The sequence below is a fragment of the Crocodylus siamensis genome, chromosome 8 (genome assembly GCF_052110815.1).
Source record: "Crocodylus siamensis isolate JL-2025a chromosome 8, ASM5211081v1, whole genome shotgun sequence".
Lineage (NCBI taxonomy): Eukaryota > Metazoa > Chordata > Crocodylia > Crocodylidae > Crocodylus > Crocodylus siamensis.
In genome coordinates, this window is record NC_143402.1 from 58335600 (window position 1) to 58349303 (window position 13704).

The 13704-nt window shown below is 54.2% G+C and overlaps 2 protein-coding genes across 2 annotated transcripts in view; one reads left to right on the forward strand and one right to left on the reverse strand.

Moving 5' to 3' along the window:
- Window positions 1-5181, forward strand: part of LOC149858797 (LIM homeobox transcription factor 1-alpha-like) — a 32605-nt gene extending 27424 nt beyond the window's left edge. The window contains exons 3-8 of the mRNA XM_090061583.1: window positions 1787-2019; window positions 2442-2599; window positions 2994-3071; window positions 3512-3644; window positions 4150-4308; window positions 5027-5181. Coding sequence (XP_089917709.1) covers window positions 1787-2019; window positions 2442-2599; window positions 2994-3071; window positions 3512-3644; window positions 4150-4308; window positions 5027-5181 — 916 coding nt within the window. The remainder of the gene's footprint in view (window positions 1-1786; window positions 2020-2441; window positions 2600-2993; window positions 3072-3511; window positions 3645-4149; window positions 4309-5026) is intronic.
- Window positions 5182-11582: 6401 nt separating this feature from the next.
- Window positions 11583-13687, reverse strand: CHCHD5 (coiled-coil-helix-coiled-coil-helix domain containing 5). The gene is made up of 4 exons (XM_090059317.1): window positions 13554-13687; window positions 13334-13474; window positions 12502-12654; window positions 11583-12036 (listed from the first exon to the last, which is right to left on the reverse strand). Coding segments are annotated over exons 1-3 (294 nt in total). The 5' UTR covers window positions 13556-13687; the 3' UTR covers window positions 11583-12036; window positions 12502-12503.
- Window positions 13688-13704: the final 17 nt, after the last annotated feature.

Here is a 13704-nt window from a genome sequence, read left to right on the forward strand (position 1 = left end):
GAGTCTTTGCAAGGCCACCTGACTTGTCCTAGGAGAGATGCTTCAGCCTTTTGGCAGGGAGTTGGTCAATGCTGGAATCCCACACCGGGGAGGTCAGACTGGGTGATTGCTGTGTAAACTCTGGGTCTTTGGGTAGGAATATAAATAATCCCTGACTCAGCAGCAAGGCATAGGCCTATAACTGAGTCCAGGTAATGGAAGGGACTGTGCTTTCCTTTCCCCTCTTTGTTGTAGTGCTGGGTGTCAGTGTCAGGCTAAGGGCACAGATTCACCATGACTCACCTTGGAGGTCTGTGCAACGAACTCAGACTAAGGGAAGTGGGCGTGAGGATGAATCTGAGTTTGAAATACCTGATTCCATGATTGCAGCATCCTTTACACTAAGCCTTTTCCATCTCAGACTCTATTAAAAATAAAACATGAATTGCAAAAAGACAAAGAGAGGGGAGAGCCCGAGAAAGACAGAGAGACATGCACGCACACATGCATGCATACAGAAGAGGGGTGAGAGATCCCACGCGACTCCAGTTGGAATGTCCCAGGCACTAGAGGCGGGAGCCATTGCTCCAGCACAAATCCATGGTGGTATTTGGAAGGGATGAGCCCTCCCCTGTAATCCTCTTCATCCCGCTCTGCAGAGTTTGCCAGGAGGATTAACCCAGTCTTGTTCTCAATCCCAGTTTATGAGTTCCCTGCTGGTGGGGAAGATCCTGTGTGTTTAAACAACAGCCTAATTAATCCCCATTTTATTACTTTCTCTTGTCAAGTGGCTAAATAGAAGCTGTCAGCCGGCAGCCACCGTGCTCACATTTGTTTAGATCCCAAATTACTTCATCAGAACCATCTGCTGTGAATGCAGGGCGCTCAGCAAATGTGGGTTTCTCTCTCTGGATGCTGTCTGGGGCACATACAGCCTCTCCCCTGTGGCTTTCTCTGCCAGGAGACTGTTCAGCCCTTGGGGACTTGGTCATTAGAGTAGTTTAGTGGTCTGGGAGGAAGCCTGGCTGGCTGGGCATGCTCTTGGTTCTGTGCCCAGAAAAGTGCTGCCCCATCTAGGAGAGAAACCCAGGGCTCTAAGCTACTGGTGGGGCAGGCCCTGTTCCTCACAGGAACCACAGAAACTGGGAGGGAACCAAGAGAAAGGCAGCACAGGGCAGGGGCAGCAGTGACCTGAACTAAAGACCAGCTGCAGTCCCAGAACAGCGTGTGTTGTTCAGGTGGACATCCATGGGGGTAGCATCTTAAACTCCATTTCATCTTGGCACGCTGGGGCTGTCAGTGGTCCTGTTCCCCCTTCCAGTCCCAAAGCCCCAGGGCAGTTCGTTTTCTGTCTCCCCTGCCTTGCTTTGGGCCACCATGCTCAGCTCAGTTGTGGGAGCCTTCCCCAGTCCGCTGGGAACCTTGACGCCCTACATCTGCCCTAGCTGCCAACTTCGATGCTGATGCTGTGCTGTGGGAATGCCAGCTTGGGGTAGGGGGAGCACCCATTACCCCTCCATGCCTGATGCATTGCCCTGGCCATGGTGGCTCCTGCCCCCTACCCCACAGCCAGAACCCTTCCCCTGCCCCACTTTCACCCACCAACCTCAGTTCCAGTACCCTCCATGCCCGAACAGAGCCCCAGGCCAATCCCTTGCTGAGCCTCTACCAGCCCCAGTGCCTTCTAAGCCTAGTCTCTACCCCCTTCCCCATGCCACCTGAGCCTCCCTTCTCCTATGCCTACCCCTACCCCATCCCAAGTCCCAACTCTGTTGTCTGATGGCCTGTTTCTTCCCTGGCTGTGCAGGCTGTTCCAGACGAAATGCAGCAGCTGCCTGAAGGCGATCGCCCCATCCGAGTTCATCATGCGGGTGCTGGAAAATGTCTACCATGTCCACTGCTTCTACTGCTGCGAGTGCGAGCGGCGCCTGCAGCGTGGGGACGAGTTCGTGCTCAAGGAGGGGCAGCTGCTATGCCGCAGTGACTACGAGAAGGAGAAGGAGATGCTGAGCGCCATCAGCCCTGCACCCACTGAGTCTGGTGAGGGGGCTGGGCAGGGCAGAGCAGGCAGGGGCATGGGCATGGGCAAGGGAAGGGGCTGTGTGTCAGGAGACATGAGCAAGGCAGGAACTGCCGAGGGCTTAAGTGCTTCATCTGTCCTTCTTCTAAAGCATCCTTCCCCAGGGTGCTGAGACAGGAGAAAGAGCTGGGGCTTAAGTCTGAGTGGTGAGGAATGGGAAGGGGAGTGAGCCAGCTGGGCCTCAATCCTGTCTAGGCAGAGGAGGAATTCCAGGTTAGAAATGGACAGCTCTGTGCAAAGAGCAGTCATGATTATGGCCTTTGCTGCATCTGGGGGGATCCAGTGCCCATGCAGCTCCTGGCTTCACAGGCCCAGGAACGGAGCCAGGAAGGCTGCGGCCTGGCCAAGCTGGGGCAGTAACTGCGACTGCTTCCCCATGCAGTGAAAAGCGAGGATGAGGATGGCAGCCACCCGCATGGCAAAGGCGGTGATGAAGGCAAGGACCACAAGCGCTCCAAGCGCCCACGCACCATCCTCACCACCCAGCAGCGACGAGCGTTTAAAGCCTCCTTTGAGGTCTCCTCTAAGCCCTGCAGAAAGGTACAAGGATCAGAGACACCTTCTCCTCCGTTCCAGGCATGGCCTGCAGCCCAGAGTTTGTGCTGGGAGGGCCCTCACACTGCTGTCCTTGTGGCCAGATGGCACCAGGCCTCATGTCCTCTCTGCCTGGTACCTAGGGATGAGACACTCAGCCATGCTGCCTGAAGGGTCCAGGGCAGGGCCTGGGGAGCTTTGCTCTGGAGGGAGCTACCAAGTCCCCTTGGGACAGGGTGTGGGCTGAGTGGCAACACAGCACCTCAACAACAGCGATGTGCCAAGACTCTGGGCTCATCACATGTGGAAACAAACCTGTCATGAGGGAGTTTTCCTGGGCCAGACCCTTTTCAATGTAACCAGGTCTTGACCCGAATTCTCCTCCCTCTCTGGCTGATAGGTGAGAGAGACCCTCGCGGCTGAGACCGGCCTGACCGTCCGAGTAGTGCAAGTCTGGTTTCAGAATCAGAGAGCCAAGGTGAGTGGTGCCTGCCCCCGTCCCACTCGGCATGTGCTGTACAGGAGTCAAGGACAGGGAACAGCCCCACTGCTCAGAACTGGAGAAGCAGTGACAGGCAGCTCCCCCCCTGGAGGGGCCAGGGATCTTCAGGAGGTTGTTCCAAATGCCTAATTCTTTGTTTTCTACTATTCTCTTCCACTGGGTGAAATCTCAACATGATCCCCTGGGGGGGGAGAAGCATTGTCCCACTTTCTCCCTTTCCCAACCTATAACGTCTCAGATGTCCCACTTGGAACGAGTGACAAAGTAAAAACAGGAGATAATTGTAGCTGGAAACTAAAAGATGATTTCCTGGGACGATTTCCTTTGAAAGACCCTCCTGAAGGCAGCAGAAAAAAACACAAATCATTTGTGACTCACCCCCATTCTTGCTGGGAAATTCCCACTGCTTTTTGCAGATGAAGAAGATTGCACGCAGGCAGCAGCAACAGCAGCAGCAGCAGCAGGAGCAGGACCAGCTGGGCAATCCGCGCTTGGGGACAGGCCGTGGCACAGGCCGCAGCAGCCGGCAGAGCAACGATGACAGCGAAGGTGAGGATGGGTGGGAAGCCTACAGGAGGGGCCAGACTGGTGTCCCCAGGCCTGTGAAGAGAGAGGGGAACCTCAGCCTGGCAGCACTGGAGCAAGGCTGCAGGCTAGCACAGAGGGCAGCCTAGTGTATATAGGTCTAGGGGACGCAGGGAAGGGGTCAGTTATCATTGCAGAATGACCTCTGCACTGTATGTTTGAGGTCATCTGCTTCTGACCAGACAACAGGGGCTCAACTCTTGCCAGCAGGTGAATTAAGATTTCTGCCCGCTTACCTGCTAAACAACACATCTGCTGTTAACCCAGAGCAGCAGAGACACCGTCCCCTCCTGCTTCTCCTGGCAGATGGTGCTGCCTTTGACTGCCTGCTTGCACAGCTCCTGATGGGAGTCCCTGGGGATACCCACAGCATCCTGGGTATATAGCTGTAGTGCTGAATGCAAAGGGCAAAGCCCATCATCACATGTCCCGTCCGCTTCTTCATCCTGTTCCCTTGATTGCTCGTTAGATGGCGCAAGTGTTCACGGACTAGACGGGCTCATGGTCCCCTATCCCCGGATCCCCCAGCAGCAGCTGCTACCCCTGGATCAGAACAGCTACAGCACAGACTTATACAGACAAGGGCTCACGCCGCCCCAGCTGCCAGGAGACCATCTACATCCCTATGGTAAGGGGCCGGCCAGGAGGCTGGTGCGGCTGTGGCAAAGCTGCATCTGATGCCTGCCAGCCAGAGCTGGCAGCAGGAAGAAATGCCAGGCAAGCTGCTGTGGTTTGGCAGGGCAGTGGGCTGGGACAGTGGTGCTGTGGGTCTCATGTGTGCATCATTTAGAGTTGTGCTGAGGGCCTCCTGGGATACAGGTCCAGGAAGTGGAGCTGGTCATGCCCATCACCCTGGTGTGGTGCTGTCCATTCCAAGGCTAGGATGATGTAGTTGGGACTGGTCCTGCTTTGAGCAGGAGGTTGGACTAGATGACCTCCTTAGGTCCCTTCCAGCCCTCATTTTCTATTATTCTACATGGGGTGAAATGCACAGGCAGCCTGAGGTTGGGGTGTTCTGTCACTGGGCAGTACATGCTGCAAAGCTGAGGAACCCCATGCCCCTAGGCTTGACTCATGGCCCCTCACTCTGATCAGGGCACAACACAGGACATGGGGACCTCATGTGTGACAGCTATTCCTTGCATTACAGCTGGGAGTAGGTTTTGAGGGTTTTGCACTGGGCCCTAATCCATGTGAGGCGAGCTGCACCCAGCCTGAGCAGTGGCCCAGTTCCTGTTCCCCCTCATTCTGTGTGCCACAAGCCAGTGGGGGGCAGTCCTGCAGCCCTAGCCACCTGGGCAGGCATTGGCCCCTCCTTCACTTTGCTCCCTCCCTCCCTCCCCCAGATTCAGAAGGCGTTTTCCATGACATGGACAGTGACAGCATCGGCCACTTGGGCGACTGCCTGCTGTCGACGGCCGAGGCCAGCCTCCTCCAGGCGCGCGTGGGGAACCCCATTGACCGGCTCTACTCCATGCAGAGCTCCTACTTCACCTCCTGACCGCGGAGCAGCTCCTGGCACCCGTGTGCGTCTCGGACCAAGGCTGCTCTGATTTCAGGTGGCGGGGTGGGGGTGGGGGCAGGAAAGACAAAGCAGAGCCCTGCAGAGGAGCTCCCTGAACCCTGCACGGTGCAAGGAGGCGACTGGGTTTCCAAGCATGTGAGCACTAATTCAGGGGCATCTGCAGCAGCCTGGAGGACTTCTCTGCATCGCCTCTCTCCTCCCTTTCTCTCGTGCCACGTAGATGGATGGTACAATGTTGTTTAGCTGTAACCGTAGCAGTTGTCAAGTGTTTAAGCATCTGAGCATCATGTCCTTCAAAGACTGGCCTGGTTGCCCAGACGTGTCCTTGGAAGCAGCCATCTCCTCTGTCCTGCCACCCCTGTTGGTTCAAACCCCAACACTGATAGACCTTGGCAGCACCCTTGTGGCCTGGTGCCTGGGATTCCATTCAGGCAGACCAAAGACTTGGGATGACTGACTTACACCACTGTCATTTTGGAGGCTGCCTTCATGGGCCCATGTCAGTTGGCACAGGAGGCATTTCAGTGACTGGGAGGAATGCGGGACAGGCCGCATGGAAAGAAAGCTCTGTGCTTAGGGGTCCATCCATCTCCGTGAACAAGGGTAGACTCATCTCCTGGTACTACGTAATGATGCTGGGGCTGCCATGCCTGAAAGGAGCATCTCTGTGGTCCATCTGCCTGGAGGCCGTCTTTGCCACAGGCTTCACCCCGTCCCTTTCTAGGTGGTGAAAACTTGTAAAACAGCAGTCACCAGCATGCACAGCCTGATTCCCAGAGCAGCAGACCCAGCGGGGAGGGTTGTGCTGCAGCTGCCAGGGAGCTGGGCGTGCTGATGTCTGGGTACGTGGCGTCTTGGTTCCAAAGCCACCCAGCCTAGTTTCACCGATGCATAAAACACTCCTCCATGAGGAAGAAGTCACTGAAGGCTGTCCCTGCCACAGATCTGAGGGAAGCCACCCAAGCACATCAACAACCCAGAACCGTAGGAGACCCGCTGCTAGTTCCCTTTGCTATGCCAGGAATTCCCCATCTTCTCAAGGAGCTCATGGAGGCAGCCTGTGACCAGGGATGCAGAACTACAGCTCTTACACAGCTCACACTCCCATTGCTTGTCCATGAATGAAGCTGTACAAACATCCCACAGTGACCAGCAGCTGCCTGCTCACTCATTTACAAAGCCAGACTCTATATAAACCATCCCTTGGTCCCAGTGTCAGATGGTTTTTTTCCCTTAAGGCAACTCTGTAAATAGGTGATAAACACTTTGTTGTTTCTTTTAGGGGGAGAATCCTGTCCCGGGGAACTGGCACCGTGTGAGTTACCTCCATCTGAGCAGGCCAGTTCTAAAGGAAGGTTTTACCCATCCACTCCACACCCCATGGCTGCCGTTCCCACCTCTGCCATGTGTCTGTCCACCCATAAGAAACGAGACTGAAACCTCCCAGAGCTGCGTGTTTGTTTCTTTTGGTGGCTTTTTGCACTAGAGATGGTCTCAGTTTAGATTGTTTTGAGAGAATGTTTCAGTGAACCCTGTGCCGATGTGTGTGTTTCCTCCAAACACTGGAACCAACTTCACCCACAGAAATCCCGCCCTCGTGCTCATTGTGACCCAGTGCTGTGATGTGCCAGTGGTTTTGCATGCACATTTGGAAATAAAAGCAAACTTAAAGCTGAAGTCTAAAGGCTGCCTGAGCACAGTCGGACAATCCACGCCCTCACTTAGCTCAGGAAAGATCTGAGCCATATACAAACATATAATTTACGTGGGTGAGCGTGTAAATAACTAGGCTAGACATGGAACCAGCAGTGCTAGGTAGTCCACTGAAACTGCATGACTTAACGAGCTTAAGAACCAATGCTTAGATTCACTTGCCATAACTAAGGAAGGAGACTGCTGCCAATAAGGAGCCAGCAGGGTTGTTGCACCCAGGCACAGTTTCAGTTAGTGAGGAATCAGGAAGGCACTAGTTGGTCCCTAGCCACCAGAACAGCCCAGCAAGTCCTGCTGAAGCTCTGATCTCAGCATTGCTTTGATGCACAGAGATGCTGTTTAGCATCAGCAGTGTGGCCAGGTGCTGGGGCCCAGTGGCTGTAGACACATATGCTCCTGGTGTGTTTTGCTGTAGAAAACCCTGTGCTCTCATAGTGAGTCACTGTCAGGGCAGCCTCTGCTGCAAATGTGTTTCTGTGGAGCAGAGTCCTAGGCCATGGAGTGGGCCAGCGAGCTCTCACTGTTCCTGTAGGCCAATGTGCCTGCCTCCATGGAAGCAGCTGCTAAGGCTGTAGTTTCAGAGCCAGGAATGGAGTCCATTGCAGCTGGCCCAGGGCTGCTTTCTCTTTCTCTCTGTAAAGGGGCAGGCTGGTGGGAGCGGTCTCCATCCAGACCAGAGGCAGGACCAGTTCTCTGGCCAGACAGGGCTGGCAAGATTCTTGCCCAGAGGCACAGCCTGTCTGCCCATTTGCTAGGAGCACTCTGCTCACAACTCTCTGATGCCCAGATATGTTTCTCTTCTGCATCTCTAGCAAAAACACTTTAAAGGAGTCAGCTGACCAGAAGACAAGAGCACTCCCCTCCATCCACCCAGCCTCCCTCATCCCTGGAAGTGACCTGATGTCAGCTGGAGGGGTGCCAAGTTAAGCAACTGTGTGTGTGAATGGAATGTGGTTCTGTGCTGTGCTTTGCCCTCTGCCACTGCCCGGTTCAGATCTGGGCCTGCCAGCAGCACTAAATCTCCCTTGGCAAGTGCCAACACCAAAGGAACATACTGATTTATGGCTCCTTTAAGTAAGAGAAGCAGAGTGGAAAACGAGAGCATTTTCTGGATGAAAAATTAAAGGGATACTTTTGTTAGTTCCTCATTCTGGGCTCATGTGTAATTCGCTGTATTGGTTTGCAAGTTCCGCTTGAGAGGAAACAAGCCTGAAACCAAAGTCAAAGCAACAGGCTGCAAAATTGCCAGCACGCTTCAGTTTCTATTTGGAGGTGTCTGCACCAAAAGGAAACAGAAAAACAGAGCAAGGAATTTGCTGGAAGAATGGTCCCTGGCTTCCCCTCACCTCAGGACCTTAACACCTTTTATGGACATTAATTAATTGACCCTTGCTATTTCTACACTACTTTCCATTTTAAAGATGAACAAAGCAGGGCACAAAGGGCAAAGGTCATGCAGTCAGCCAGAGGCAGAGCTGGGAGCAGAACCCAGGAGTCCTGGTACCTGGAGTTGTGACTGCCTAGCTCAAAGGGAGAATGCTGCACTGTAATAAACCCAGAGCAAGAATGTGTGAGACCGGTCTGTGATGAACCTGGGATTTCTCCAAAGGACTTCAAAATGGGGCTTCCGGACACCTACCCCAGGATTCTAGAGTTCAAGAGTCTAGTGTTGGTCTCTTCTCTGCTCACGATGAGGATGGGAGTGCCCATCTACCAGCCACCTGCTCAAATCCATTTTCTTACAGCTCTCACCATGGGAAACAGACTTATCCGCTTATTGATTTGAGCCATTTGGGATTAATTTAGCTGAATCTCTCTGCAGCCTTTGGAGACAGAACAGAATATACAGGTTTGATTGACTGCCTGAGGACTCTTTCCCAGCTCTGCCTTGCATTGGTGCCTGCTTTCACTTTAACAGCTTCCTGGGGTTGTTTCTCGGGGGGGGGGGGCGATTCTCACCTGACCCAAGATGCACTTGGTGGCAAGCCCAACACTTGGTCTTGGCCCACATGTTCCTTTGCTGGCTCTGCCAGGTCATTCTGCAGTGGGTCCTCACTGTCCTAAGGCCCAGAAACAGAGATGGACCCGTCTAGGGTTTCTAATGTTTCTGATTCTAAGAGGCTTCCACTGCCCCCTTGTGCCTTTTGGGAACCACCTTTTTTTCTATCAAATCCTTTCTGTGAGAGGATTAAAAACAACTGGATCTAGCAATGCAAGCTTTGCAGCATCAGATCTGAGAACATCTGTCCAGTCCATTGTGGCCAGTACCTTGTGCTCCAGAGCACTTGCTGGCCATCGCATCCTTTCTGGCTTGTTTCTAGCTGCTCACTTGTGTGCCTGGCTTGCTTTGATCCACCAGCAATTCCCTTCCATTACTTCCCCATGCCAGCAACTGCTGCAGTTGGCACCAAGGCTTTAGTTTAGCAGCAGGCTGACGGAAGCAGTTCAAACAACTGCAAAGGGAAAGGGAAATGGCCAAGAAACATGCTTCTTGCTGTTGCAAGACTGGAGGTCTTCCTGACACAGAGCCAGGCAGGGGCGAGATCAACTGACCATGCAGCACTGGCCAGAGACAAATGTTCCTCCTGGGCTCAGTAGCTGAGAAAACCAGGCAACTGCACATTCAACCCAAAGGGAAAGTGATGGCTGGTCTTGATGGGGCTAACTGCCCTGACTTTCCAGAAGAAACTTGACAATGCCACTGGTTGAAGTCATCAGGGAACTCAGCTTTGGCTGTGGTTGGTAATTCTGGGGATGACGATCCTTTTAAAAACTGCCCACCTCTGCAATTCTGCCCCGTGAGAGCAGGCCCCTTCCTAAGCCCTGCAGTGCACTGTTTCATCATACTTCCTACCCTAACTTGCGCATAATTGTTCTGGATCTGAAGCTGCCCTGCTCATCCCCCATAAGCAAAGTGATGGCATCACTTGTCAGGGTGTAGCTGATTGACTAAACTGACATCAGCAGTGAGCACATGGCAGCACAGAGATTAAAGTAATAGACCGAGCAAGTAATAATGGAATGGCTCAGGCTGCCGACTGGCAGGAGACATGGTTGGGCTTAACAGGGGCCCCAGCGCACCCTAAACATAATGAAAAACGGCTTTGCTGCTGACGAGCTGACATTTCAACACAAATTTCAACAGCATGTAAAGCACCTTCATTTCCACGTAACGGCCTCCTTAATAAAGCTCTGCCCACCACAGATATTTATGACTAATGGGACGCTGACTGCTATAAATAATCCCAAGGGATCAGCTAAAGATACCTCTCCTCTTTCTTGCTAGCAGTTGTATTGTCTTGCTGAGTTCGCAGCAAGGCAGAGCTGCCATTGCATCCCCCCCCCAGCTTCCCTGGTTCTCTGGAGCTAGCCCTTTCCCTGGAAGCTGCTCCCAGAGTGCCTAAAGCAGGCAAGCTAGACAGTTCTCTACCTCCCTAAAACACACATTATTATAAATGACCACCCCTCAGCACTTGGATTACTTGCTACCCACATAAATACATCGCTACTGAAATGCAGCCACCTGCGCGGCCAGGCCAGCAGCCAGTAGAGCCCCAGAAAGCTGTACAACAGCACGGCCTGTCAGCTGTGCAAGTTGGGCTCTGCTAGGAGCTGGAACAGATGAACTTCAATCTGCCACCACCTCCCCAGAGGAGGGAACCTTTGCCAAGCTGGTCAGTTGGAGGGCAGTCGCCAAATATCATGGACTCAAAGGCAAATGCTTGGACACCTGCCTCTGCTGAAAGGTGGAAAAGGAATAATGTGTCCTGGGCAGGGAGCACAAATGAGCTAGGAACCAGGTGAGAGCCAGCCTGCCTTGCCCATGGAAGGCATGTAGGCCCTGTGTTAAAGAATGCTGTGAAGTTATGCTGGGGTTTAAGGCAAATGCTAGACTCCAGCTCTATAGGACACAGTATCCTCCTTTCCATGGGAGACCTGAAGCAGCACTTCTCTGGGCAGGGCTGAATCATGTGGGCCTGAGCCTGCTGCAGTTTTCAGGACTCTGGTAACACCAGCAGCCTGCAGAAGGTAAGTTCATAAGTTCCTAGTGTGTGCAGCTACAAAGCCCCACTTGGCCTTGGGAGGCAGAAACCATCACCCCAACCTGACATGATACAGAGATTTGCCCAAAACATGCAGCAGTGGCCAAAGACCTAAAAATAACCTGGAAGTCCTAAGGCCCAGTACCCTGTATAGCCCCTTGTACATTTCTCCGCATCTCCAGGTGGTTTCCTTTGCAATCTGAGGGACCTGCTTAACTCACTCATCGAGAAACAGTCAAGTGCTTCTGGGATCACTTTTAAGTCCCACCTAGACCGGAAACAACCTCTTTCCATCCCTACCATGTCCCTTCCACCCCCTTTGGGAATGCTGGTGCTCTACCTGCATTCAATGGTTGCTCTGTCATCTCCTTTCTAGCCAGGGGCTGTAAAGCACCTTGGAGCACTTGTTACTGGAGTCTCAGGTCTTCTGGCAACAGTGCTCCCTCTGCTGGCTCTAGAACAGAGCACACGCCAAGCTACATCAGCCCTTCAGCCAGGCTGCTCAGTCACCAGGCAATTTTAAAGTGAGACAGACCTGGGACCTGAACAGATCAGGATTCTCACTTCAGTGTTTGCTGGATTTCAGTACAGACAACCCCACCAAGCAGCTCTCAGGAATGATGGGAGGAAGCCAGGGTTGGCACTTTGGTCTTCAAGATGAATTTTTATTGGGGTGAAGGAACACCAGCCCTCAGTACTCCAGAATTGCACACAGAAGGCATAGACAGGACAAAGACCTAGTTTAGCCTTCAGTCTCCATGTCAGTGCAGAAGAGAGTTGGCCCTTTCCTGTCACTTTAATATAGTCTTTGCATAGATTATTGGTGAATTGCATTGTTCAGAACTCTGTCACCAGCACTGACAAGCAGCAGCATTTAAGGGCAGGCCAGGAAAACAGGTAAACCTGCAATGTTCTAGCATCCCAACGTGAATCCAGATTTCTTTGAAGGTGAGAAGCTGGCAGAAGTCATGGTGCAGGAACTTGCACATTCTGTTTTCAGGGAAGAACCACTGGAATGATGCTGCATGAGAGTTGATTGTCCACCCATTTTGGAGGTGAAGGTCCCGGGCAGTACCTACACAAAACAAAACATGAGAATGTGAAAACTGCCATTTACTGGGTCAGACCGTAGTCCATCTCACCCAGTCTCCTGTGTCACATAGTGGATGATGAAAGGGGAATGAACAGAGCGTGATCAGAATTTTTTCCCTCTTCCTCTCACACTTGCAACCTCCAACATTTAAGGTGCAGGAAGTTCAGAAAGAACTGGCACTCTGTTGGATGCAAAGCTACAGGTGCAAGATTGCCATATGGCACAAAGACAACGACATCTGCCGCACTGGAGGAGTTTCCACAGAGTTAATAATCTCTGCTCCAGCTTAGTCACGTTACATGTGGGGGAAGCATGTAAGTCCCTGTGAAAGAACGAGGCCTCCCTCTGGTTCTGGTGGAAAAGTGTCGCCACCACCCAAGCCACCACCCCCACACAACCCTTATCCTGCCCCTTGTTGCACTGACCAGGGAGACACCTGTCACTCACTCTTAAGTTGCCAGCTTCACCTGCTCGGCGCACAGTAGGAACTGGTTGACGTGTTCAGTGCAGTTCACCACAGCCGCCTGGTTCTCCGCCAGGCACTGCTCGAAGGCTGTGAAGGACTCCGCACACTCGTGGCGGATCTTCCTCACGATCGGGCTGCAACAGACCGTGCCCCTGCGCTGAGCTCTGCCCCGAGGCCTGGCTGGAGAACCCCCGCAGCCGACCAGAGTGAGCGCTGGAGCCAGCCCAGCCTGGCGGTGCCAGCCACCAGTCTGGGCTCGATGCTCAGCTCTGCCACAAGCTGGCTTGTGCAGCCCAGGGGCAAATCACGTGCTGCCTCTGTGCCCCCCATTTCCCGCCTTGTCTAAAAAAACAGTACTTCTGTCCCCCACCCTGACATCAGCTCTGGTGCAGGGACCACTGATCACTGGGGAAGGACCGGGCAGGACAGCAGGGATGTCACTGTGGGCTCCCTGCATTCATTGCAGGCCGGAGGGCTGACACGCTGGGAAGAGGAGGGGGGGAGGTGCATTAACACCTCTCAGCAAGTTCCTTGGACCCCAAAGCACTGCTGTGAGGGGCTGGACTGTCTGCCTACCCCTGCGCGCATGCCTCACCTCCATGTCTGCGCACACATGTACATTGCATGCAGGCCACACACTCACACTGCTCCAGTGCCCTGACGCGCACCTGCGCCCATGCACGCGCGCTCTCACACCCATGCGCCCACACGTGCACGGACACACTTCCGTGGCCACACGTGTCCGCACCCGCGCCCCGCTCCCGCGCGCACGCACGTCCAGGCAGGCCCGCGCACGCGTTCCCCGGGGCTCACTGGGCCGCGGCGCACCGCGCCATGTCACGCCGGAGGTCGCTGCAGTCCTGCTGCCACGAGGCGGGGCGCGCGGCCACGCACTGTCCGTACAGGTCCATCTCGCGCCCGCAATACCGCGCCGCCACCTCCAGCGCCGCCGCCCTGCGGGGAAACGGGGAGCGTGGGCTGGGGCCCGCATGGGCCGGCCCCGCCCCGCATCGCGCCCCTGTCCCACGCTCACATGCCGCCGGTCCCTGCTGCAGCCGCCAGCCTTGACAGGCGGAAGCGTAGCAGGGCGCATGCGCCCGCTGTATCGCCATGGCAGCGGAGGCAGGCCACGCCGGCGTCGCCCCTGGTGTCATGGCGGCAGCTTCCTGCGTATACGCGGTTGG

What these genes read in the sequence shown, in the direction of transcription:
- CHCHD5 (XM_090059317.1), bottom strand. An exon ending in GCGCGGTGCGCCGCGGCCCA is followed by an intron (nt 12,655 to 13,333) that starts GTGAGCCCCGGG and finishes GGTCTGTTGCAG; the next exon opens with CCCGATCGTGAGGAAGATCC.